At 35.6% G+C, this 25,267-nt stretch overlaps 3 protein-coding genes and 1 non-coding gene across 6 annotated transcripts; 1 reads left to right on the top strand and 3 right to left on the bottom strand.

The window, feature by feature from the left end:
* Positions 1 to 59: 59 nt before the first annotated feature.
* TRNAQ-CUG (transfer RNA glutamine (anticodon CUG)) lies at positions 60 to 131 on the top strand. The gene has a single exon. It is a non-coding gene; the product is annotated as a tRNA-Gln (tRNA).
* Positions 132 to 446: 315 nt separating this feature from the next.
* Positions 447 to 1,547, bottom strand: LOC110426430 (tyrosine sulfotransferase-like protein). The gene is made up of 2 exons (XM_021441637.2): positions 1,179 to 1,547; positions 447 to 1,085 (listed from the first exon to the last, which is right to left on the bottom strand). The coding sequence occupies exons 1-2, from the start codon at positions 1,284 to 1,286 to the stop codon at positions 660 to 662; spliced, it is 534 nt and encodes a 177-aa protein (XP_021297312.1). The 5' UTR covers positions 1,287 to 1,547; the 3' UTR covers positions 447 to 659.
* Positions 1,548 to 1,773: 226 nt separating this feature from the next.
* DMS3 (defective in meristem silencing 3) lies at positions 1,774 to 6,548 on the bottom strand. The gene is made up of 9 exons (XM_089782369.1): positions 6,419 to 6,548; positions 5,998 to 6,076; positions 5,160 to 5,303; positions 4,863 to 4,977; positions 4,183 to 4,420; positions 3,579 to 3,770; positions 3,164 to 3,484; positions 2,459 to 2,684; positions 1,774 to 2,342 (listed from the first exon to the last, which is right to left on the bottom strand). The coding sequence occupies exons 2-9, from the start codon at positions 6,016 to 6,018 to the stop codon at positions 2,307 to 2,309; spliced, it is 1,293 nt and encodes a 430-aa protein (XP_089638495.1). The 5' UTR covers positions 6,019 to 6,076; positions 6,419 to 6,548; the 3' UTR covers positions 1,774 to 2,306.
* Positions 6,549 to 6,888: 340 nt separating this feature from the next.
* GMI1 (gamma-irradiation and mitomycin c induced 1) lies at positions 6,889 to 23,341 on the bottom strand. Of its 3 annotated transcripts, XM_089782366.1 has the most exons (37): positions 22,654 to 23,341; positions 22,495 to 22,527; positions 22,239 to 22,325; positions 22,095 to 22,150; positions 21,413 to 21,496; positions 20,612 to 20,684; positions 20,233 to 20,288; positions 20,022 to 20,127; positions 19,799 to 19,867; positions 18,834 to 18,920; positions 17,567 to 17,617; positions 17,133 to 17,262; positions 16,953 to 17,014; positions 16,757 to 16,885; positions 15,901 to 15,991; positions 15,760 to 15,794; positions 15,024 to 15,099; positions 14,751 to 14,933; positions 14,400 to 14,558; positions 14,255 to 14,276; positions 14,018 to 14,126; positions 13,802 to 13,918; positions 13,237 to 13,557; positions 13,015 to 13,124; positions 12,598 to 12,775; positions 12,373 to 12,481; positions 12,156 to 12,250; positions 10,846 to 10,944; positions 10,514 to 10,580; positions 9,734 to 9,819; positions 9,358 to 9,639; positions 9,148 to 9,282; positions 8,946 to 9,060; positions 8,163 to 8,376; positions 7,859 to 8,050; positions 7,428 to 7,748; positions 6,889 to 7,159 (listed from the first exon to the last, which is right to left on the bottom strand). In XM_089782366.1, exons 1-37 carry the CDS (start codon positions 23,029 to 23,031, stop codon positions 6,889 to 6,891), a joined length of 4,788 nt encoding a protein of 1,595 aa, XP_089638492.1. In that variant the 5' UTR covers positions 23,032 to 23,341. The 3 variants fall into 3 exon arrangements, with proteins under 3 accessions (XP_089638492.1, XP_089638493.1, XP_089638494.1); XM_089782367.1 differs by lacking the exons at positions 20,612 to 20,684; positions 21,413 to 21,496; positions 22,095 to 22,150; ... (1 more) ...; positions 22,495 to 22,527; positions 22,654 to 23,341 and adding an exon at positions 20,440 to 20,502; XM_089782368.1 differs by lacking the exons at positions 20,022 to 20,127; positions 20,233 to 20,288; positions 20,612 to 20,684; ... (3 more) ...; positions 22,495 to 22,527; positions 22,654 to 23,341 and having other exon boundaries at positions 19,701 to 19,845.
* Positions 23,342 to 25,267: the final 1,926 nt, after the last annotated feature.

The following is a 25,267-nucleotide window of genomic DNA, read 5'->3' as shown; positions in this document are numbered from 1 at the left end:
AAGTGCTTGCTGCAACCGTGCTAGGCTTAAGATTAAATATTTTCGAGATGATACTAGCTGGTTCCATGGTCTAGCGGTTAGGACATTGGACTCTGAATCCAGTAACCCGAGTTCAAATCTCGGTGGAACCTTATTTTAGTGTTTCTACCGGGGATTAAAATCCTTAAAATTTTGTTCCAACTTAAAATTCTGTGATTTACAAGCTTCCTGTCTTTCTACTTGGTCTGGCTTCTGCCAGCTTCCTGTTTTTCTACTTGGGATTAAAATTCTGTGATTTGCAATGGAGAATTCAATGGATTGGGATTATATCATTAAGTACATCAACATATTTGGGCATAGCTTGCACCTGCCTAAAGCTTTGAACTTGTCCCTGCACTCTGTTTGGAAAAGAAACACAGCAAGTACTATGAAACTACATACATTCACAAATAGATGTGAGAAACAGGTTAAAAAGAACTGAAAACACAGTCAAGTCTTCAAATCCTTGAATTAAAAGATCTGTATCGATATTCAGCCCATACATCTTGTAAACAAAAAAAACCCAACACTGAATTCATCAGTACAAAGATTGAGCATTTGCAAATTCCGAACCCAATATCTTTTCTTATTTTCAACCCAAAAGAGAGAAGAAGAAAAATATATGAAAACAGTTTTCAGATTTATTTTTCTTTCAATTTCTCCTCTTCCTTCATTTTCTTCTCCCACCTACGTTTCTTATAAGCAAGCAACATCTCAGGCATTTTCTGCATCAAATTAGCGGTATTCTCCCTTTTCTCAGCAGATATTCTGTCACACTTGTGACCTTTCATCTTGGTTCTCATCTCTTTCCTCTGTGGATCGTAAGGCCAATCCTGCCCTGCTAAAAGCACTTCCTTCCGGAGCCTGGCTCGACGGCGAGCGCTGATGCCGAGAGGCTTCCACGCTCCAAGTTCCCAATAGCCCCACACCCCCTTTGATAACTCAACTTTGTACTTAGCCAATTTCTCACGCCATGGGTATTGGTATTCCCCCATTGCCTTCACCACAGACTGCGCTGCTTTGCCAGCCATGAAAAATAATTGCTTTTTTCCCCCACTTTTTGGGTCCTGAGATCAAAGGATTTGATTAAATTAAAATGTGTTCAACGAAATTGATCGATATAAAAGATGGAAAATTTGAAGCTTAAGATTAGGACTTACAGGAGAAGGAATGAAGCAAAGGAGGCGTTTTCTTATACTGAAGCGACGGCAAGGTGCTCGAGGAAGACCGGAGGAAATTAGGGTTTGCAGCAAACAGACGAGAAGCATCAGAATACTTCGCTTCGATTAAGAGCTGGGCATTGAAATGCTCGATTTGGGCCCAAATCATTTTTTGGCAAGTATGGGCCACAACCGAAAGCCTTGCCTGTGACGGCCCACCATCAACATTTAAGATCGGAACGGGCCCAAGGGCCTAAAACCCAATTGATTCTTCCTCTTTTTCTTTCCTCCCAGCTGAAAACAGGGTTGCCGCCAAATATTTTTGGCTGAATTTCATACTGAAAATGGGGTTGCTTCCAATTGTCTTTATTCCGCTTATTATTTGCAAATAAGAAAGTTGGCCAAATCCAATTAGAAAATGAAAAAATGAAATTGGCCTTTCCGGTTTGGGCCTCGATTTCACATGAGAAGAATCTACGCTTCCAGAATCAAGACAGAAACTCCAACCCATGTTAACAATTTTTATTTTTTTTTTGATAAAACCAATGCTCACAAACTAGGTACAAATTATGGTGGGGAAAAAGAGATGCAAACGGGACAAAAACAAATGAATTTCCTCTTAAAAAAAATACCGTTTTGATGGCGGAAGCACCAGAACCAGAAAATGTACAGTATTTAATGACTAAAGAGAATATACTGTACAGATTACCAAAATGAGAAAAGAACAAACAGACAAACTTTGGAAGTTAGGATATGAATGAAGCGAATTAAAATCGTCTTAAGCAGTTTACCCCATAGAGACACTGCCTTCAATGAACAACCTTGCGCTAGAATTACCCTGATTCCATATTGAGGACGGAGGGATGCCTTCTGTCTATACCTGGTTCACCATGGTCTACATTTGAGAAACAGTTAGTCCCAACTTCGACATGAGAAAGCATATGCTTATCAGGAAAAAAGAGTCTCAAAGAAGCACATATGCTATTTGCCTTGTGTTATTCTTCTGTCCATCACCAAGGCAATAAAAAAGGAAAAAACAAAATGATAATGGTGGTAGAAGCTGAAATTTTAGTGTTCAAAGGCTTCTGCACTCTTTTTCAATCTGCTAGCTAGACATCATTGTTATCATCATCTTGGAGTCAACCTATCTTGAGTTGCCTGAAACTGTCAAAATAGTGATGTCATATACAAGAAAACTTAACAGACACTGCAATTTGGAAAGAAAGAAAATAATACGAAGATAAAAATCTCATTTCAGTTCAAACTATGATTCATAATACCTGAGTTGCAAAGGACGAGCTTTGAGCAAGAAACTTGACAAAGTCTTGCTTCTTTCTTTCAAAATTGAACTTCGCATTGTCCAGCAATGCTTGTTCCCTCTTCATATCCTCTTCCAACTTTTCTTTTTTCCATCTCATTTCTTTCATCTGCTTCTCAGTTTCAATGTAGTTTTGCGGCATATCTGATTTTGCAGAGGGTTTTGGGAATCTCACATCAACCTCTTCCCTAATATCAAACATAGTCAGAACAAAGATGCAACAGCAAACTAACCGAACGTTATTAATCAATAAAAAGTTAATCTACAAAAGCAAACATAAAATTTTAATTGGTTAATAACAATAATGAGATCATTTTTCTAAACAACAGGTCAAATGCCTTACGAGCTGCAAGTAAAATGGTTCACAATGTCTCCAAGGTTCAATTTTGTATGCAACCATACTTTTGAAATGTGGAAAATACGTCTTCTGTTATAGAATAAGTAATTTAGTATTACCAGATAAGTATTAATTATTAATGCACTACAATAACAACACATTATGAATTTCAACAATCTTCTTACATCCAAAGACAGTTGAATTACAAGCAAACTGTGAATGTATTCCCTAATTGAAGAAGTTTGAAAAAGCAGAATATAAAAGAAGTGTTCTGAATATTTTTCTTTTTTTGAAAATGGAATCTGCCACCTGCCAGAAAGAACTTCTTACCGATTGCCTAGGGAAAATACACCAGAGCTTCTGATCATCCCACCATCCAGAGAGATTGCTCCTTCACTTATACAAGGGAGAGCAAGAACCATCTCTGCCCTTGTTTTGTATACTTGAAGACGGGAGAACAGATTGTAAAATAAAGTCTCCCTTAGGCCATCCCCACTGGCAGTGACACAAAATAAGTTTGAGCTGTCCACTTGAATCATATTCACTGCAAAGCCAACAAAGCCTGGAGGACACTCCCCATTTGGTAATCTTGGCTTTAAAAGATCAAGCCTCCTCTGCGGGTCATCAGCTACAAAATCACCAGCACAAGGTCTGCAGAGAGGTGAGGACAAAGGAAAAGAAAATAATCTTTATGATGTCTTTAGTAAACCAGATTATGATCAGAAACAATATAAGAGACTGATACCTTAAACTTTCAAGGCAAATTACATGAAATCGGCCATCTATAGCCCTCCCAATAGAAGCACCAAGCCGGTGAAGACCAGAAGTTTTATCTATGCAGCCATCCTGGTTGTATGTTTCCAAAGCTCTGACACTTTCATAAGTTTTACAAACAATTGCTAACATAGTCTGCACTCCTAGGTACTCCGAGAAAAGCCTACATATAAATAAAGAAATATAAGGCCACACATCAACCACGTAAAAGCATTAACAGTTGTCATACAACCCTCAATCAAGATGCCCAACTAGGAATCTATTTAATAAACAGGCTGGTATTCACTAGAAATTCCATAAATTATAATGCAGCACATGCACTCATCCATCACCATTTAAAAACGCAAGACATAATGACACTAACCCACCCACACATAAGCTTCAATTCAAGTCTCTCCCTCCCACTTTTCTTTTGGCCCCTATGCATGCGATACATAAGATAGTGGAAGGATAAAGGTATAAGTTTCTCATGCAAAAACATCCAAAATATTCTAATAAATAGATGAATAATAAATTAAATGTAAGGAGGCATGATGCAGAAAGACAGAAAATAACAAAAGAAAATTCAAACAGACCTACTAAGATTTTCATCATCCACTTTGCCAAGTGTAGCAACAGCACCAAGTACATCCCTTGTCAAAGTCAGATAAGAAGCCTGAGTGGCATTATGAGTTTTCAGCTGACACAGAATTCCTGCTGCTGACTTTCCATGCCGAAGAATCTGTTCAGTTGTTTCCTCCTCACTTTGAAGGTGGGAACAGTTCTCGTTTCCAATCTTAGGTGCACCAGCAGAATGATACTTGCCACACATAACTGAGAAAAGATCAATTGGTTGCCACAAATATGGAAAATAAATATGCAACATATGGTTATCAAGGGTCAATATAACTTGAAATCATACCATTCAAAAATAACCATACTAGCTGCCTACCATATTTGCACGTAAGTCTGAGTTAATAACTTCCATAAAACATTATACTAACATCCAAATTAGAGCAATTTAATAACATGGAGTTAATGAAGAGCCAGATCTTGGCAATTAAACACAAGCAATTTAGTATATCATAGCGTAAGTCCCAGATCCACAAATTTTAACAAAAAGTGCCTTAATTCCTGGTCTTATATGAACTGTACATTTACTCATTCTGGACGTTGACAATAGCACCTTGCCCAAATATTTCGGCATCTTAAATTCCTTTCCCGAATTGCAAAATGTAATTTACGTCATGCATGCGCTTGAACAAGAGAAATATACCTTGCATATCAAGTATGGAGTCATCTAGCTTGTTCTTCTGAATCTTCAGAAGTTTTATGTTATCCTCATGGTGCTTGATTTTCAGCCCTAACATACGAAGATCATCTTGAAGTTTCTGCACAGATCATGTTATATCAAAATTTACTTTAAAAAAGGAGACACAAACTCAAAAAAGAACATTAAAAACAAGGGAATGTTTGCATCTTTTTATGACTTCTAATGTCAAAAAGAACCATATGAGAATAGATCACTGTTCTTATAGTCTCTACAGAAACACTGTAAAAGAAAGTTCAAAACCTCAGAGCTTTGGATAATGGATTTGGCATGTGAAAACCCTCCAATTCGCATTTCATCCCTGGCAACAGAAGAGGCCTCGTTCTGATCCACTTGCATTGGAGTTGTGGGATCCATAACAGCTAAAGGCTTTGGTTGATTTGAAAACTGCAAAGAGTGAGAGTAATCAAATTGCATCTGACAATATCTTTTTGACGGTAAAAACACTAGAAACTCATAAAACAGATTAGGCTTTAACATTCAAAAAGGGATACAAAGAAAAAAGAAAAGCATAAACTCAAAATCCAACGCACTTGCTGATTATGAGTTGTCCTGTAGATTTCAAAATTCTCAAACGAAAAAAACAACCAAAATTAACGTTATTACGAGCATTTCGATAGTGTCCAAGTGAAACAAATGGGCACTCCAACTTAAAACTTCAACAATAAATACTATTAACTATTAACCAATTCATGGAGTCAGAAAATTTTTCCCAATAAAAGAAAATCTACTACCACGAAACGTAAGAAATCTTTTCTAAATTGCCGGTTGAAAAAAAAATCATATCTTTTCCCTTTTCTTTGTTTTTGACGTGTCGACCTTTGAAATTAAAGCAGTTAATAAGTACAAAAAAGGGAAACAAACGCATGCATGAGAGCCACCAAACGCCGTTTGATCCCAGAGAAAATGTCAGGATAAAAGAAGGAATAAATAAAAGAACTTTTGAGTTTCAAGTTGTGAATGCACTTGCGCTTTAAATTCCAAAAAGAAATCAATTTTTCAATTTTCTTTCATCTCCCTTTTGGTGACATTTTCTGAGTAACCAAACAGACTGTTGAGAAGAATCGAGGGAGTGACCCACCTGGTGGTTGGATGAAAACATGGCTGAGTGGAGCTTTGGGTCGCCCCTTAAGTTTTCTCCCTCGGTCTCCTGGTTTTCTCTTCAGGAAATAGAGGGCAGTGAGAATTAAATTTGGAAGTTGTACTCGGTTTTCGATGTTTTAGGAAATATCATCAGCATCCCTAACTTTCCTAAAATTATCATATTTCCACCGAAAAAACTGAAACTTTACTACCGTGCCCTATAGTGATGTCCTTTGCCAATTTAATCAAGATGAAAAAAATTATATTAAAATATATTATTTATAGATACTAACCTTATAAATAAATTAAATATTTTGATATATCTCACATAATTTATGATTCAACTAAAATAATTTAATGTAATTAAAGATACACTCCAAATTAAGTTTATATCATTAGTGACATGGTAGAGACTTTACCTTGATGCTCTCCCTTGTTGAGAAAACACAAGACAAAAGCTAACCTTTGCTCAAATAAACAAGCATTGGGCCAACCCAACCAGACCCAGACCTTGGTGGTCTAGGCTTAAGGGGTGACAACATCGAGCAACAGCGAGGAGTGGCATTAAGCCTAAACGTCACCCTCCCTTGCCTCAATAAATAAGCAGGGTGCATCACCAAGATAGTCGTGTTTGCATTATAATTAATCCCTAGGCGACACCAACCAAAACATAATGTGTTAGCATTCTTAACCTTGATGCATAGGAAGTGGAGTAAAATAACAAAAGAATCAGACATGTTTAGCTCTGATGTTTGGGACATAAGCAGCTTCCTCTATAAAAGTTTCAGTTAAGCAAATCCATCAGTTGAATGAACTCAAGTACCAATGATATACCAAGCAACAGACAGTACTAAATAACCATATATACAGGCATAGGTGAGAAATAGAGTCACATAGGAGGGACTTCCTCGCTCTTTGGTGTATCGGAAGCACATTCCATGTGATAATACTTGATTGTGGAAACCATTCGATCCGTGCACTTCTCCAGCTTCATTTTTCTCTTGTTAAACTTCTTAGAAGCTTTGGCATGATTTTTTCTTATTCTATCTATATGCTGTAAGATGCTTCTTAGCTCCAACTTCAATTTCTTAAGTTGCTCCATGATTTCCTTGTGTTGCGGAGAGACATGCATCTGAACTGGAAAATGTATTTCAGGATTCCTGAAAGCCAAATCAATAAATCAGATCATTGTGCTAGTTGACTTGACCAAAATGCCCATAACCATAAAAAATTTGCATCCAGTTCTTGGTCGTGCACCACATAAATATCTATCTCCTTCAAGTCTTCCTTGCAAATTTTCTAGACAACCAATTTAAACCCTAATGTATTTGTGATCCCTATCATTGTTCTCTACATCCATACATACACACATGCAAGACATGCACCTATATAAACACTCACAGAGAGGAAGAGAAAAAATATAAACACCTGTATCCAAGAGATAAAATTCCATTCTTTCTCAGAATTCCTCCATCCAGAGAGACAGCACTGTGTTTTATGCAAGCACGAGCATTTTCCATATGTTCCCTCGTTTCATATACTTGAAGCTTGCTAAAAAGTCTGTAGAATAGGGTCTCCCGCAGACCATGGCCAGCAGTGGTCATGTTCTCTAAATGAGGATGGTCAATGTTAACCATATTAACCGCATAACCAATAAAACCTGGAGGAGTGTTTCCAGTCGGTAACCTAGGATCTGGCAAGACTAGCTTCCTCTCAGGGTCACTTACTTCGATCAATCCTGGGTAAGGCCTGCATGTTTCATCATCATTGACCACTAAACTTTCAATTTTCAGTGTCTACATAAGAATAGTTGTAGCAATAACCATTGACAACATAAACAGTAAAACTCCACGCAATACCTTATATCCTCAAGGCAGATAACAAGAAATCTGCCACTTATTGATTTTCCCAGTGCAGTAGCTTCTGCATGAAGACCAAGTTTCCAATCAACTTCTCCATTATGCTCATACCTCTCAAGAGCACGCGCAGCTGTATAGGATTTGCACACAACAGCAAGCATCTGATCTTCACCCAAGTACTCAGCTAAAATCCTGGAATAGAGAAATCCAAGGAAATCCAGAGAAGCTAAAAGTTACAGAGAACTCTGCCAATCTCTTATTTTGTTTTATATAGACATCTTTAAAGATGAAAGGTAGATACAACCTGCTAAGCTTACTGGTACAAACTGTTCCCAGTAGGGCTACCACACCTACTAACCCTTCCATAACATCCATCCGTGGTTCTTGAAATGGAAGTTTTTGAGCAAGACTGCAGAGAACAGAAGCCGCACAATGATCTCTTTCCTTGATCAGTATCATCATTTCTTCTTTTGTGGACAAAGAGTCCAAATTGTCGATTAAATTAGGTTCCAGAGAAGCTGCAAAAGAGTTTATGATAAAAAAACTACTGGTGTTAACTACCTCATTAATTTGGCATCTTTTCCAATGTAACAAGTAGAATGGACAACAAAATGATAAGTTAAAGCTCCAAACCTCAAATGTTTATGTTTCAGAAATGGCAGCATAAAACTAAATTTTCTTTATCACAACGACATCAAACACATCAGTGGAGAATCTGACACGTCAATGGAAATTTTCAAGAACCAAAACCAATTGTTAAACTAAAAATTAAATTGAACATTCTATAACACAACAACAGAGTTTCCTTCTTTTTTTATTCTCTTGCTATGGGATAAGTTGAACCATTGAAGACAAGATAAACATTTCACCATGCTATCAATACATTTAAATTTAAGAGGAAGTTTCAGAGAACGATGCAGATGTTAAATAACTACGCCATTAACTTAAATAGACAAAATAAAAAGAAAACTAATTTCTATTTCATCCATCAAGCATTATCATCGTCAACAATCATGTTATTTTATAACCGCTGATGTCGAATTTTGAAAAAAAAAAAAAAAAAGAACAGTAAGACTTTGTAAACAACCTTGCAACCCAGACACACATCGCTCAGTGCTTGTCTTCCTACAATCAAGAGTTTCCAGCAGATGTTCCCATTTTGCAATGCGCTCACCGTATTTGCACGCTTCATCCTTTAGTTCCTGTGTTAAAATTTAAAAAACAATCCACTTTAAAATTAAACTGCAGTTCTATGGAGAAATATGCACATTTGAAAACAGTAGCCTTACCTTGTCATATTTCACTAGGGAAAGTAGACTTCCTACATCCTTGACAGATTGTGACTTCTGCAGGAACAAGACCTTCTGATCTGAGGGGGACTCAATCTCATCAGACTCAACTTTCCGAGAACACACAAGAGAAACCTGCACAATGAAATCAGCATTTTGATGTTGAACTGGTAATCTCGAAATAGACACAAGATCATTACAACTTACAACCTTGACATTGAGATACAGATCTGTGTAACGAGAATGAAAAGCTATGAAGCAAAATGACCCTTCAATTTCAGGAAGGGGAATTGAAGTGACGATGCAGCAGCCATGACTGAATGCATAGCATATAGAACCACATGTTTCGAATGATTCTGAGTTAACTATGAGTCTATGGGATTGGCCATGCTTTTCATCATCATGAAAAGTTTCATCAACGACACCTTGGGAGTCTACAACTTCAAAAGCTAAATCTTCCAGCATAGAGCCAGCAATGCAATGCTCAGGTACCTGAGTACACATATAATAGTAACAGAAAAGGTGAGAGAAATTTGAGTGATAAGTCTGAAAGATGAGACTGAAACAGAAGCAAACAGATACTAACCACTGATGCAATTCTTAGTTCCCTTTTCTCGGTTTGAAACTCTCGCTTGAAAACTACTTCATCGTCATGTAAAACAGAGAGAGATACTGCAGAAGAAAGCATGTGCGAAACAATCAAGTATGAAAGAATAAAATTTATAGCTCACCAACTTAAAATTATGCTTCTAGGTTATGGCTGGTTAATGAGTATGCATTTCACAAGAATCTTCGTCAATCCCTGAAGACATGTAGGATGCATAATGTAACATTTTGCCAGATTTGCCCAACAACACTACACCCATCCACCTTACGTCACAGAAAGCAATTGCAACTTTACATGTTAGTCCAAGGTTTGGGCCAACTATAAATTGTGAATGTGAAAGAATAAGCTAAAGCTGCTTCCATAAATGAATAAGAATTAAAAAGATTAGCTACCTTCAGAATAACCTTTTCTTTTCTTAAGTATCATCGATTAACTTTGTCTTGGAATCATGTCTAATCTTTGCAATGGTGGATGACCGGATAATCACACACACGCACACCAAATAAATGAATTAGAGCCCACAGATGTATAGTCAATACTTAAATTTTGGCCATTTGCAACCTCTGTAAGGATCATTAACATTGAGTCCTATAGGATGTGGTGAGTATTGAAAAAACACTATCTACAACAATCTGGAAAAACTAACTGAAAACTATGAATGACCAATACAATTTAGTCATAAATATTGCAAGGAAATTTGTATCATAATGAACCACTTTACCAGGAAAGACCAGTTAGCTGAAGCCTAAAGTTATATACCTGGTTTTCCATAACCTGCAGTTACTTTCAATAGGCCCCCAAGGTCAACGCATCCATGGTCATCCACCTACATTTGGAAAACTGCTGTCAGATTGCACATTATATATTGAACACCACCATGCTTAGATCTCAACAATTGAAGCCTTAATCTTGACCACCAACTATCACCATCATGCTCAGAGAGCATCATCTGAAAAATAAGAATTATGACATTCTCTTCCACCTAATACCATACCGAGGAAGATAACTTCAAACTTTGCTGAATGTCAAATAGATTTTGCAATGTTGTTTCTTCATAGAGTACAGGCATATAATGTTTTAAAGAACCTAACCTTATACTTTGAGCCTAGATGTCCTTGGATAACAAATCCATCCAAGTGGAACAGAACTTCCGCACCCTCTGCAACATGATTGCCATATGCATCAAACATCTGAGGCAAATAAATTATCATGTTAGTAATATTTCATCATTAACAGGTAATCTACAAGCTCATATCACAATCTTATGCCCTGTTTGATATTTACACTGGCTTCACTAGTGACATGAAGCTACTAGTTCAGAGCTACTCATAATGTGCTTCCATGTGCCAGATACTCAAGATATTTCAAATATTACAACTTAATATCCAGTATATAACTTTTACCCATGTAAAGTATTGAGTTAACAAATGATGGGATTTATTTTTTTTTAAAAAAGCACAATTACAGGTCAAGGTAAATTCACATTTCAGCAAAACAAATCTGAAAAAGAATGAAATATAGTGCAGGCCATAATACCAATTGGAGATAGCTTAATTTGGATTACACGCCAAACATTGCCAAATGGTTTTACCAATGGATGGTATTTTGTGAGATGTATTCAACACAAAGATTAAAATGATTAATGAATGAGAATACAAAACCTATCTACAGCAAAGAAAACAATGGAACAATCTGTTTGACATATTTTAATTCAAATAACTTTTCACATTAGAAAGAAAATACAGGAACATTTAACAAAATATAACACTTCATAGCATCCATCAAAAGGAAAAACTCTATGTTATGTAAGGATGCCCTTTTCATTATACCTTTCAGTTTGGTAAATAATAAATTTGGGATGCATCCTATGTAGCTTTTTCATTTGATGGCAGGCATGCTACAAGTGATAAAAATATTGGGATGCATTAAAAGCAGTGGAAAGTTTTGCACTTCAAATCAAAAATGTTTTGGAGAGCCAATGTTATTTTTTCACTTTTAGGTTTATCTGAACTAATGCATTTACTAAAAAAATAACACAGACAAACGGGAAGGGGAAAGTAAGAGAATTACAACAACTGAATTGTAAAGCTCTACGAAAGATTCTGCCACATCAATTATCAATTATTGATGATAATTGCTCAGCTCATAATGTAATATCGAGCAACAGAAATATACATAAGTGAACAATTCAACAAAAATAACATCCTTGAGAGCTTGAACTGGACAACCACACATTGATTCACAAATGCTTAGGCAAAAAGAATGAGTCAACTACTTTCTTTTAATAACATGGCAAATAAAACGAGGCTCACCCTCTGTATGCAGAACCAAACAACTCATCAAAAGAGGAAAATCATAACTAATGCAAATCTAGGGCGTCAGAATGATGAAAGAGTTGCACCTCTAGTACGAGCTGCTCAATTATGACGCCTGGCAGTAATTGGTTTCCAAGAACTTCTGGACAGGCTTTGACATTCCGTAAAGCTCCAGGGGTAACTGATATGTGCAAAAAATAATTCAACATGATAAACACTCAGAACATTGTACCATAAATCAAATAAAAATTTGTTTCTCTAGTACTGCTTTTACATGCAGATGACAAATATACAGCAGAGCACCTTGACATTCAACAGAAATTGACACCGACTCATCTTTTGAATATATCACCAAGGTGGCTGCATAATGAGGCCTCATTGAGTCCAACTCATTACTTTCAATCATGACATCCTGCAGCATTAAGAAAAACCAAAAGAAGAGTGGATGCACAGAAAATGACTTCCATATTTCGAGGCATAGACATCTAAGTCTTTTAAGGGGAAATAAATTTCATAAAAGATACATACCTCAATATTAAGGACCAAGTTATCGGAAGAAAGGAATGGCTTCATCTTGGTCACATCAACTAGCATACCTTCATTCATAATAAGCTTGATCTTGAAGTTAGGAATGGAGGAAAATGGCATCCGATTGTCATATATGTCATAGCATGCAATAGCGATAAATGGAAAACATGAACCGACCCTGTCCAATGACCATAGAGTAAATAAGGTAAAAAAAAAAAGCTGAATATATTTTCTGTCATGAAAAATTAATATTACAGAAAACAAATCTGATGCCGATCCAATTCAAAACTTGAACTCCTAAGTGGTGCCAGAACACAATGTACTTCTAGAAAGAATTATATTCCTAACACATTTAACTTAATTTGGTAGGGAGTTCATTGAACAGCAAATCCGCAACAAATATCCTCAAGTTCCTACCTCACATTATATGATGGAATCTTTCCATCACTCAGAAGCTGCCACTTCCCAACCTTACGCGAAGGCACTACCAGCAGTATTTTCTTGCAATTCTTACAACCTGAATGTTCCTAATGAATGTGAGCTTCCATTAGATTGCATGATCACAAGAATTTCAAAACATAGGAGATTATACAAATAAAAGTAGGAAACAAGAAATAAAGAGGTCTTTGAATTACTCACAACAGAGAATAAAAAGGTATATATGCCTGCTTCTTGAAACAAGCGTGGGAACTTGCACCCAAGTGGGAATACGTACAAGCCATTAAACCCTTTACAGGACGAAGGTGTAATTCGGCCTGAGTAAATATGTTTAACATCTTGATGGTTCTTGGTTCTTCTAAAATTGACTTCCATTGACATCTCTAAATTAATCTTCAGAATGTCCTTCTGCTCCAAGTCATTTGAAGCACTAGACGAACCAAAACTCCTTGGACGAAGGACAGCCACAATTTCCTTTGGTGGAACTAGTCCAGCATGTACTGTGGCATCAGCTGGCAATGCCTAAGACAAGAAACCAGTATTATCGAAATAAGTCATAGTGAAGATGCTTGAACTAATAGAACCAGGGAGAAGAAAAAAATAATGATTATCCAATTGATTCCTCAAGAAGATAGAAGATTGTTTGTTGAATATCACACACATGCAAGTTGATGTTGACATTGCAATCTTTAAGGCTATACATTCTGTTGAGACAATGCCAAAATTATTTGACAGTTCTATTATGAGTACATAAAAATTCACCAACCCCATCAACCTCCAATTCTTGACACTGTTTCGCATCCAGCAAGTCAATTCTCAAGGGAGCCTTCTGACATTGTTTCTCAAGTTGACAATCCCAATCAGTATCATCAATAGCTAGGCACTGCAAATGGCTCAGAATTCACCATGTTATGCAAACATATGAAGCAGCTGCCAAGGGGGAGATCTCATAGCAATATAGGATCAAACAATAAAAGCTAACCTTTCCAGAATCAATCACACTAACTGGAAGAGATAATGAACTGCGAATATCAAAGCTGGCATTTCCATCCTTTACAGAAAGAATAGAACCATTCGATAGACCTAGTGGCCTTCCATTTCAAAAATGAAAAACATACGTATACAAGTAAACAATGAGGAATTAACACCAAAAACTTCAAAAGAAAAAAAACACCTAAAACTACAAGAAACTTAAAAAGCAGATGCACAGGCAGGTCACCTGCATATAATCCGAGCTTCTCCTGTATAAAACAGATTAATGAAAAAATCAGACATGTCACCAGCATATAGAGATGTATAAATGCAATAATTACGTTAAAGATACTGGTAGATTGAACTTCCTTGTGTTTAAATATACTGCTTACCACCAAAATCCCCCTGAAATCCTTCAATCAAAACATATTCTAATGTAGCATAAACATTGTTCTTATGAAACCCTGCACATGCACCCTTAAGAACTTTGATTCTCTGGCCACTTTTCCACAATACTCCTTTTCTCTTAAGAATTTTATGAACCCTTATAACTGCAAGTTGAAAAGAGGCAATATTATGAGTAGGTAATATCAGCCAAAACACGATGGAAAGAAGCAAATTAAAGAACAGATACAGACCAAACCTGATTTAACAAATTTTATCTAAACCAAACTTATGAGGTTGAAAATATAAAAAATTATCAAACATGCATATATCATCAAACTGCTTATAGATAATGTTACCATCAGATGATATTCCTAGGGCCTTCTTGTTCAAGGGACCAACAAGAAGAACTGGCTGATCCTCACCAGACACGATTTCTTCATCATAACAGTCATGCATTAGAAGAAGCCAATCCTGATACTCCCTTTCCAGTTGTAGAAAGGTTAACTGTTTACCGCCTCTATAAATTTCAACATCAACATCTACAGAATCAAAATATTGGATTAAAACAAATGTAAAATAAGTATAAAATCCCATATCTGACATGGACCCCAACCAAAAACAAAGTTCACCTTTTTCTTTCTCTACATGCCTACTGCCAAAGTTCTTTAGAGCAATGGAAAAAGGATTATGGTGCGCCAAATCAGTCTGTAGAGATAAACAACATATACATATCGTTATTTAAACTAGTCCAATCAATCAATTTGATTAAGTTACTTTGGCTCTTTATACACTCTTTTGTCAATTATCATAAGAACGTTGGTTGTGCACAACCATATATACTAAGGCAACATATTTTGTGTGAGTGCCCTTCATCTTTGAGCAGAGATTTTTGGAACTGCTTGCGGCAAATAGGGGTTGAAGCAAATTTTAACTAAAACTTCGCCCTTGAACAAGGAAAAGTGCCTTAAAACCACCTTAATGAATAAGCTCCAAACCAAAAGAACTTGTAAAATGGTTCTCAAGACAACAATAATGACATCATAGAGCTGTGTTATAGCATATTTTCCATCATTGCTCTAACTGATCCTGTACAGTACCACCAACCACTTGACAAGTAATTCTCACCACATAACAAAATGCAACACGCGTACACATCTTCGCACATAAGACTATTATTCCAACATATACATAGCAGGACGCCAGGAATTGCATCAAGAAATCAAAATACTATCTCTAACACTTAGAAGCAAGCCACCTGACAACTTAACTTCCAAAAGAAAAGTAAATATTGACATAACAGTAAGCAATGGCAAATACAAGAACCATCCTTATAAAGAAAAAAGTAGAACGCACAAAGTAGCCTACCTTCGATGGCGTTGGATTGAAGCCAGCATCAGTCTCTGCAACCGAAAACGAGTCTTCTTGAATCATATTGTTTTTACGGAAAATAAGAAACATTGCAAGTATATATAAATATATACTCTCATAAATTTTGAACCACACTACCAACAGAGCATTTAACCCTCAAGCAACATCTTTTCAATAAGTGGGACTTATCCCCCTTGCGCTGCCTCAAATCCATAAAAGGAAGCAAAGCCTGTAATGAAACAGATTCACACTTTTCAAAAAAAAAAAATCTTGGGGTTCCCCACCAAGCAGCACACCACACTGAAGCATTAATGTATATGAAATTATGGCAAACCAATTAACATTGGTCCAGATGCACAAATAAATGGTGAAAGTTAAGGTAAAAACCTAGGAAGAGAGTGATAGAACCCTATCCTCGGATATCTTAAGGTAATTTTGACAATTACAACTAGAATCTGCACACTTAAATGACCATCACATCCTTTTCTTTCTAGAGTGTCCCCAAACATTTCCTTTTTAAGCCTTCAAATGTACATGTATTTTTCAATTCAGCTTAGGCAGTCATCTATAGAGAGGCTAAGCTAAGAGTCTTGGGTACAATGCCACCCAGCATAACACCAAAATAGCGTACACAAAAAGTGAAATAACCATGAAGGACATTTTTCCAAATAGAATTCAATTGGAGACGACATTGCAAGTGCATCTGTTAAAAGGCAACTTCCTTATTTAGAAAGAGAAAAAATCGACATACCTTTCAGCCAAAATGGAATTCATCCAAAGAGTTAAAACTCAGATCAGAATTTTGGATGGTAAGATAAATAATTAACAAGTCGTTTTATAAACATGCACAAGACAAAAGCAACATTTGCCTAATACTATAAATCATAAATTAGTATCTGTTTTACAAAATGCCTAATTCTTTAAGATGATGCCACTTACCAAATATGACATACGAAAAACCACATTATATTCATAAGCTTAATAGGAAACTAACCCAACGAGCATCTGGAAGTAAACGACCAAGACGTCGAATTGAGACACGACTAAAATTCTCATAGTTTTCTCTAACTCCACATCCTTCAGCATCCAACCTCTCCAAAATCCTCTCAATATTCTCTTTCCCCTGTAAACTATGATTTTATATTCTTCCACAAAGTCTAAATAGAAAAGCTAAACAAATAATCCAATACCTGACGTATGGGAAAATAAATACACTTGAGGCGAGCATTTGCCTCTTGAGAAGCCTTTGAACCTGGCAAATATAAAACCTCAGCAACTTAAAACTAAACAAAAAACCATTGCTCTTCCATTGACAGCAAGATTGCCATTGATAAAAGCAGTAAATAGCAAGACATGACGACTATCAGAACCTTTGGTTGCAACATTCTCCCTTCTAAGGGAAAAGTGAAGCAGTATACTAAATTCAGGACCATTGCAAGAAAGCAAGTTGGTGATTGCAGCTTCGCCACCTTCAATTTCAGTCAAATCAACACCATTAACCTGAACAGCAGCAATTTCCTTCAACACTCCCGAAATTTGTTAAAAGGTTACCAACCAATCAACAATAAGGAGAAAAGGAAAAAAGCATGTCCAAATTAATATCTAGGAGATTAACATAAGATGAGTATGGATATTCAGATAACAAAAGGAACATATCATCATTCTTTTATTTTTTGACAAAAAGTTTCCTCATACAGTAATTACATCCTTGCATAAGTATTCTCCCTCCAGCAATTTATATTCCATTTCAATATTTAAAGTGAACTGTAAACGACACAAATCATACAGCAATGATAAGATAAACCTGGAACTCAACAGGTGTAATAGTCCTGCCAGCTTTGGACAACTCATCACACTGCAGGCCAACAAAGTAATGTATATGAACCAATTAGGATTCTAGTATAATTACAAAGTTGATTGGATAATAGAAATGCAAAACACACAGAAAATACATTTCCAGAAATTAAAAAGTTACAACTAAACAATAATATATAGAAGAAAGTGAAATTCAACTCAATGCTTTGAAGTTGAAAGGTATATTTCAACATAAAGCATCATAGAAAAGCACATGAAGATATATATGCATATGTCACAGATCCCACATTAACAAAAGATGGTTTTGTCCTTATAAGTAAAGGCCTTCCTCCACCTAATAAGCATGTCTATTGAGTTGGAAGGGAAGGCTAATGACAAGTAATATCAAAACTTACTCAACTCTTCACTGATGTGGAACCCGCTGATGAGAGATACCTTAGTCGAGGTGCAACAAGAGTGTTGCACAATTGGATGGGATAGAATGTAACCAATCTCACATCAGTAAAAAAAGAGGTGGATCTCGGGCTTTTAAGTGAAGGTCTCCCTCCACCTAATAAACATGTTTTTTGCATTAGAAATGTGAGCCCATGACACATACACAAGCAGTCCAACAAATAAGCCCAAATGTAATTGTTATAAATGCCTAATAGACAAAGAATAGTGCCCATTATTTTGATTTGAATAGAACCCAGAACTCACTACGAGGAACTTATTACTCAATCGTTCAAATATCCAGACCAACATGGCGTCCGGACCAAGAAACTGAATTAGCAGACACGACTTTGCACATACTTGGTCTGCTAGGAAGCCATATTCAAAAAAGAATAAATGAAGAAAAGGTTTATGAAGGGAAAAGATCTCCCAGAATCCACTCTTAGTTAAATGACAAACAAATTCTTCAATTCTTGTGAACTAGTAAACCATAATCAAAACTTTAAATGCAGACACCTGACAGGCCCATCAAATTAGGAGCAGAAAACATACAAAAAAGAATAAATGCAAAAAATAGGAATAGTTTAGCTCTGTGACATACATACAGCATTCACAAAGTAGCAACCACGTAGATTTGCAAAGAAAAAAAAACAAAGAAATAGTGCATCACCATATAAATCCCAAATAAGGTTACTAATAAGATACCATAGGGGAAGGGGAATCATGCCACCTGTGACATGATTGATTCCTCCCATTCAACAACTCCATATTACAACTTTCACAGATTACCTAGTTATAATGGACTTAAAAGATTAAACTCACACCTGAATATATGGAAAGTAGATGTCCTTAAGCTTGCATTGGAGTTTAAAAATGTCCAAGTTTTTTGGTTTAGGCTTTAATATCTCCACCTGTAAAGTATTTCAAAGAATGAAACTATTAAAATCTAATATATGAACTCAGACAAATTAAAGCAAAACACGTCACCTAACTAAAATGACAGTTACGAACAGGATAAACAGAAAGCCCAAGTAATGCACAATGATACCATAAATCTTTTCAAAGAAAAAATAAGGCACACTACAATATTTGTGTAAATGTTAAGCATACGAGTCACAAACAGAGCAACTAATTGCCAGAAATCTTTGTACAATTTAGCCATTAACGTCAACAAATCACAGCACAAATTTTCAGTGAAAAATCTTCAGCATAAATAGAACGGGGATTTTCAAGATATTGATCCAAGCTACAAAGAACTTTCAAATGTGGTTATAGCTCATGGAAAAGAGGCTGTAAACTCCTCAAAGAACTTATAAAAACCACCTGCAAATCTTAAATAACATTTCCAACTAATTGCAGACCATGCCTTTTCCTAAAAGTTACCAACTCTATGCTGACCATGTCTTCCCCTGAAAATTACCATCCATTCTGCCTATGTAATGACGTAAAGTTGCAGAGTGTAAACCAGTTACACATGTCCAGGACAATTTAATGTTACACATACTGAGAAATGGACAACAGGCAAAATTTCCAAAAATAAGCAGGCAGAATAGAACAGAAACTATGAGAAATAATATACTTGACTGTTACATCCTAATAAGCACCAAATTCTTTATCCCAGCAAAAAAATGCAATAGAAGATCAAGACAAATGGAAATAGGAAACAAAGAAATTCACCACATGCACATAACCTCTAATATGAAAAATGAGGAACATGGGCTCATGGTTTAAGGATCTAGCCCTGGAAACAACAATACACCAAGTGTAAGGACTCTGCAGCAGAGTAAACCTTTGTAAAGCTCTGATGAGGCGATTTCTCAATTTCATCTTCTGAAGCATCCCTGATGCCACCATCAGTCTAAAGTAAAAAGAAAATATAATAACAATAATGCAACAAAAGTATGAGAAACTTTCTAGATATTAATACTGTAATTTTCTAAAACAATATAGATAGAAATATTGCACAAAGAATTAATTCTTCAGGGAGATTAGAGCTCAGAGAACTTGCTTACCCTCCAAGAACGTTCAGGATTAGAATTGTTGAGTAAAGCCTCTCTCGCAATATGTAATGTGTAAACTTTCTTGGACTCTTTTGTCTTGGAAGAAACTATAGCGCAGCTATATGAGAAGAAAAAAAAAACCATGAAAATCTATTATATCATGATTCAATTATCAGAAAAAAAATGGGGTAGGGCCATGATCAATTTTTCAAATAGCTCATACCTCCCTAGATGCATAGATGCAATAGGTCCTCCATATCCGAACATGCCAAAAAAGGGCTGTATTGTCACAGAAAAGCACTTCTAACTAACAAATTCAGAGATCATATAAAGAGAAGTGAATTATTGCCATCCTTCATAGTGCAGAGTTGACATTAAAATGGAGAAAAACATAAACTCCCCATAAAATATGGTAAGGGGTAAAACTAACCGCCATAGAGATCTCTTCTTTTTTTCAGGCGTCATGCATGGATAAAATAGACAATGATACCAACTGAGAGCATGAAGAAAAAGGAACAAAGTCCAAGTACGTGCATTTCATTTGGAGATACTAACACATACAACCAAAAGAAAGCGCAACAGAATTACACAAAAATTTTTACCATTAAGTATGGAGGTTTGCACCCAATTGCCTGTACTTTAGATAATCTGTTTAGAGAGGCACCCATCTTTCCCCTAAATAAATGAGCAGAATAAGCATATTTCCATTAGCAAACCTTTAAAAAATTGATAATTGAGAAACACAGACAGTAATAGAAATTTATGTGAAATACGGGCAAGTCTGAATCAAATTTTTTTCTAAATTTGCATGATAAAAAATTATGCACTATGTCACTACACTCCCAACATTTTAAGAAGTTCATTTGCAATATGCTAAAAATAAAATATGATTAAAAAAATTGCAAAGAAAATTTTTAAAAACCAGGAGCAAACTATCAATTTAGAGCTAAAATTGAAAAACTAAATATCATTCTTTTTGGGGTCAGCCTTGTTCTTATCTTCTTTCTTTTTTCTCTCTTTAGACAGTAGAAATTATCTTAAACATCCGTACAATATCAATTATTAAATTTTAGAAACTCCTTATAGAAGTAACCAGTGCAAGTTTCCTTCCAAATACATCCCACTGATAAATAAACAAGTTAAGACGGAAAGTTAAATTATGAATGAATCATTGCAAACTCAGTTATTGGCTACTAAAAGTTTTTTCCTTCCCAAGTTCAAGGAATCTTTTGGGTTTTTTTGTTTTTTTTTGCTTGGCTGGGGCAACGAACAAGACATCTAAAATCTGCCCAAAAACTCAAGCATTAGAATACATCACTGAATCTAATTACATACCCTAAGGATATGTTAATACAACGTATACTTAAAAATTAAGAAAAGCAAGAAGAATTTGTATAGCATACCACTTAACAATAGAGTTTTCATCACTGCTGTCCATTCCAGGCCCAGAGTCAAAAATTGAGATTTTATTCTCAAGAACATTCACACTGCAAAAATATTAAGATGGCCATCTAAAGTACCATATGATGCAAACATTTTATGATGTAGAAATAAGTATAAAAGGAAGGTTGAATTAGTTATAAGCAGAAAAAGCAACACACGCATGCACATGATACACGAACACATAAAGAAACCACAGAAAAATGGCTTTATATGATAATTGTAATGGTAGAATACAACAGATTTCAAACAGACATGCTATTAGGAAGATCCGACATAATATAAAAAAATTCAATGTTTGAACAAGACAAATTTCAAATAAGTTCTGAACCACATCAAATATCAACAAAATTGTTTGGAACTAGCAAAAACACGTAAATCTACAACTTTTAGAGTGTAAATAAACAAAACTTCTAAAGCTACTGTAAATGGCCATGATCATTAATTTCAGATAGTAACATATTCAATCAAATTTTAATTCATTTTCACTATACGGCCAATTTACTGTTTGAACTTAATTTACATTTCATTATAGAATAAATTCCAGCCCAACAAAAAAAAAACCATACCCTATATAGAATAAGCATGCAGCAATGGAAATGGTCATCATAAATAAATCATCACATTTCACGAGTAAATTCAAACCTTATCAATCTCCTCTCGTTTTTACCATTCAACCATACTGCTTGCAAGGAATTGTCCTGTTAAACGAGTAGAAGAGTAAAAGCGCCTATGCAAAACAACAAATTAAGGGTAAAACAAATTCCAGAATCTCATGATGAAGCTTACAATCAAATCTGCAAGAGCAGTTTCAAAAGAGTATTCTTCTGGTAACTCCATTAACAAATCCGTATCCGGTGTCAAATCCCACATATTCTGTCCAAGAAAATTGATCGCAAAAGTAAATATGGTTTGATAGTAAAAGCCATCCGGTTTTACAGAGATGCAAGACAGGCTTACAACTATCAACAAAGAAAATAAACAAACAATGTGCAAAAAAATTCTCCCGAAGAAAGAAGAGAGAGAACGATGGAGAAGACACTACCTCGTAAGTATTGGCAACCTCTCCAGAACCATCCTGATTATGTTAACAACAACAAATAAGTATGGGTTTAAAAACATGTTTTTGTTGTGTCATGTCCTTAAGACATTTTTCTTTAGCAAAACAAAACTGCATAAACAACTTGGCAACTAAAATACTCACATGAAGGCGTAGAATGTGACACTTCAGGGGCTTAAAATGCCCCAACTTGATCCGACTCATTATTTTACCGCCCATGTCACCTTCAAGATATAACTTTTCACTCTTCCAATTTATCATTCTTTTTCGTTTAACCGACTGACGCTGGCTTCTAACGATATAATCATACTCGACCCTGATCAGGTCGATAAAATCCTCAAACGAGATTTCAGGCTTTTGGTCCTTTAAAGACAACTCCACGCTAGTCCCGTTCGGTAACAGGACTTTGAAGCGGTAAACTTCGTAAGAACCATCAGCATCATCTTCATCTTCCAAAACCAACGGCCTCTTCGAAGCCCTACGATGAAACCCATCTTCCATGGCGTTAAACTGACGCTGCATTGAGGTTTTCTTCTTGAAGGTTTAGATAGAGACCCGTAGGGGAGTTAGGGTTTTTCTAGAGAGACTGAGACAGAGACAGAAAAGACGGGAAAGTGAAAAGATTCCCGTATTCGACTTCGTAGAGCAGAGGAAGTACCGTCGGACCGTTGAGTGGAGTGAGTAGTATAAAATGTGAAATATAAACCCGCAGCGCCGTCCGTGATGCTCTCCCTGATCGACACGTAAGCAGGAAAAGGAAACGAACCGCCCTACTGGACGGTCGGATGAAGTCTTGACGGGCGCGTATTGCGCGTTGGTCGCTGGTTAAAGGATTTTTTGATATTCGGTGGGGTCGAACAAATTAGCATGAGAGATATCCGGGATGCGCAAGGTCCGTCTTTTGTTGACACGTGTAAGACTACTTGTGCATCGTCCATTCTTAAAAACTTGTAGCCCAAGACAATTGGCTAACGGTCGGACTGGATGTGACGTCATTTCCTGGCAGACACGTGGACAATAAGCTGGTCCTGGGCTAAAATCAATCTTTTAGTTTTGTCTTCCTTTCTTCATTGGGAACATCCCGCTAATTTTGTTAGTGAACAAATGCAAGCATGGTTTTTGTTCATACGTACAATATGATGTGTATACTCTCACCTCCTTTATTTCAAGTTAAATGGTTTAATAAACAATTCACGTACCTAAAATTTAAATCAGAAAGAAATGTTAAAATTATAATATAATCATTTCTTCATGTTTATCGTGAAACATCAATGACAGTAAGTAATCGAAACATGTTGATGAGAATCACAAAAAAATCATTCAAATGGTCTGGTAAAATTTAATTAAAAAGATAATAATATTTTAAAAAATATTCATAAATTATTTATAATTTTTAAATAATTTTTTATTATGATTATTCAATTTTATGTATAATTATTTTAAATTAAATAAATTTTTATAATTGAAAATAATTAATTTTAAAACATAAAAATATCATGTGATTATGACATCATATTATTATTTATTATAATATTTTAATATATTAACTAATATAAAATTACAAATAATATTTAATAAATTATAAAAATATAATTCATGATTTGATATAAAATAAAATAAAATTTTTAAATTATTTTAAGTGTTATCAAAAAAAAAAAATAGCAACTTCTAGCAACCCTCGAACCAAACATTATCTCGGTTTATTCAGCCATAATGGGCTATGCAGTCGCAAGCTCACAGCGTTTTGGGTTGAAGCATGAGTACAGATTTTTGGGCCTGGCCTGCTCAAAATTTTATTTTACTTTTTAAAAAGGAAACCATATTTGTTTTATAATATTAAAATTTTGGATTTATGGATGTAAGTTTGGACAATATATACAAGCCTCGAACTCCAAATAAACTCTAATCCGTGGACACGTCCAATTTGGTCCAACTAATTTCAGTGGACCAGATCCCTTCAAGTAAAATAAATAAATAAATAAATATATATATATATATATGTTCATTTTATGCAAAGAAGGAAGAAAGAAGCATGTAAAACAGATTTGGTTGCACCAAACGTTAATGAGGTGTGAAGAAATGTTTTTGTCTCATGATTGAGGTTAGTGGTTGGGGAGTTGTCATCCGAAAGTAGTTGACCACATTTCTTGATTTTAATTAGCCAGCCCTTGCTTCTCCCTCAAACCCCAATCCCCAGGGTAGAGATTAACATGTTGCTTTCAATCCACACTTAAAATCGAAAACATTTCATCAACTCCTGAAGTAAACAAGATTTCCAAACCGATGTCTCTGCCTCATCTCAAAAAGGTACAAAAGAAAATTTTGTTTGACCTTATAGCTAATTCTTCTCCATAAATAGGTATAGGCGTGAGTAACAGGGTCAAGCCAATCATTTTCTTTAATACCACAACAAATACTATAACAATTTCAGTTTTAAAGCAAATTTTTGTAAAAGTAGGCCATTTACCAAAGACCAACTCCTAAAAGAGCAACCCAAGTAATCATAAATAAGACACCTAAAATTGAATAATAATAATAATAATTAAATAAATAAAAAACATTGATTTGTGTTCAATCAATCGCCCAAAATTCTTGATAAGGCCTGAACAAGGTAGGGTCAAGATCATGATTGAATACAATAAAAGCTTAGGCTTAGAGCAGATATATATCTCGTAATTGTGCATGCAAGAGCCGGTGGTCCATGGTTTTTGCAACCAATAAAGTTTACAATAAGGCTAGGAGCGATTGGCCTCCAATT

This window comes from Theobroma umbraticum, unplaced genomic scaffold (genome assembly GCF_002168275.2).
Source record: "Theobroma umbraticum cultivar Fairchild unplaced genomic scaffold, ASM216827v3 scaffold_30.0, whole genome shotgun sequence".
Classification (NCBI taxonomy): domain Eukaryota; kingdom Viridiplantae; phylum Streptophyta; class Magnoliopsida; order Malvales; family Malvaceae; genus Theobroma; species Theobroma umbraticum.
This window is presented reverse-complemented; position numbering and strand designations above follow the sequence as displayed.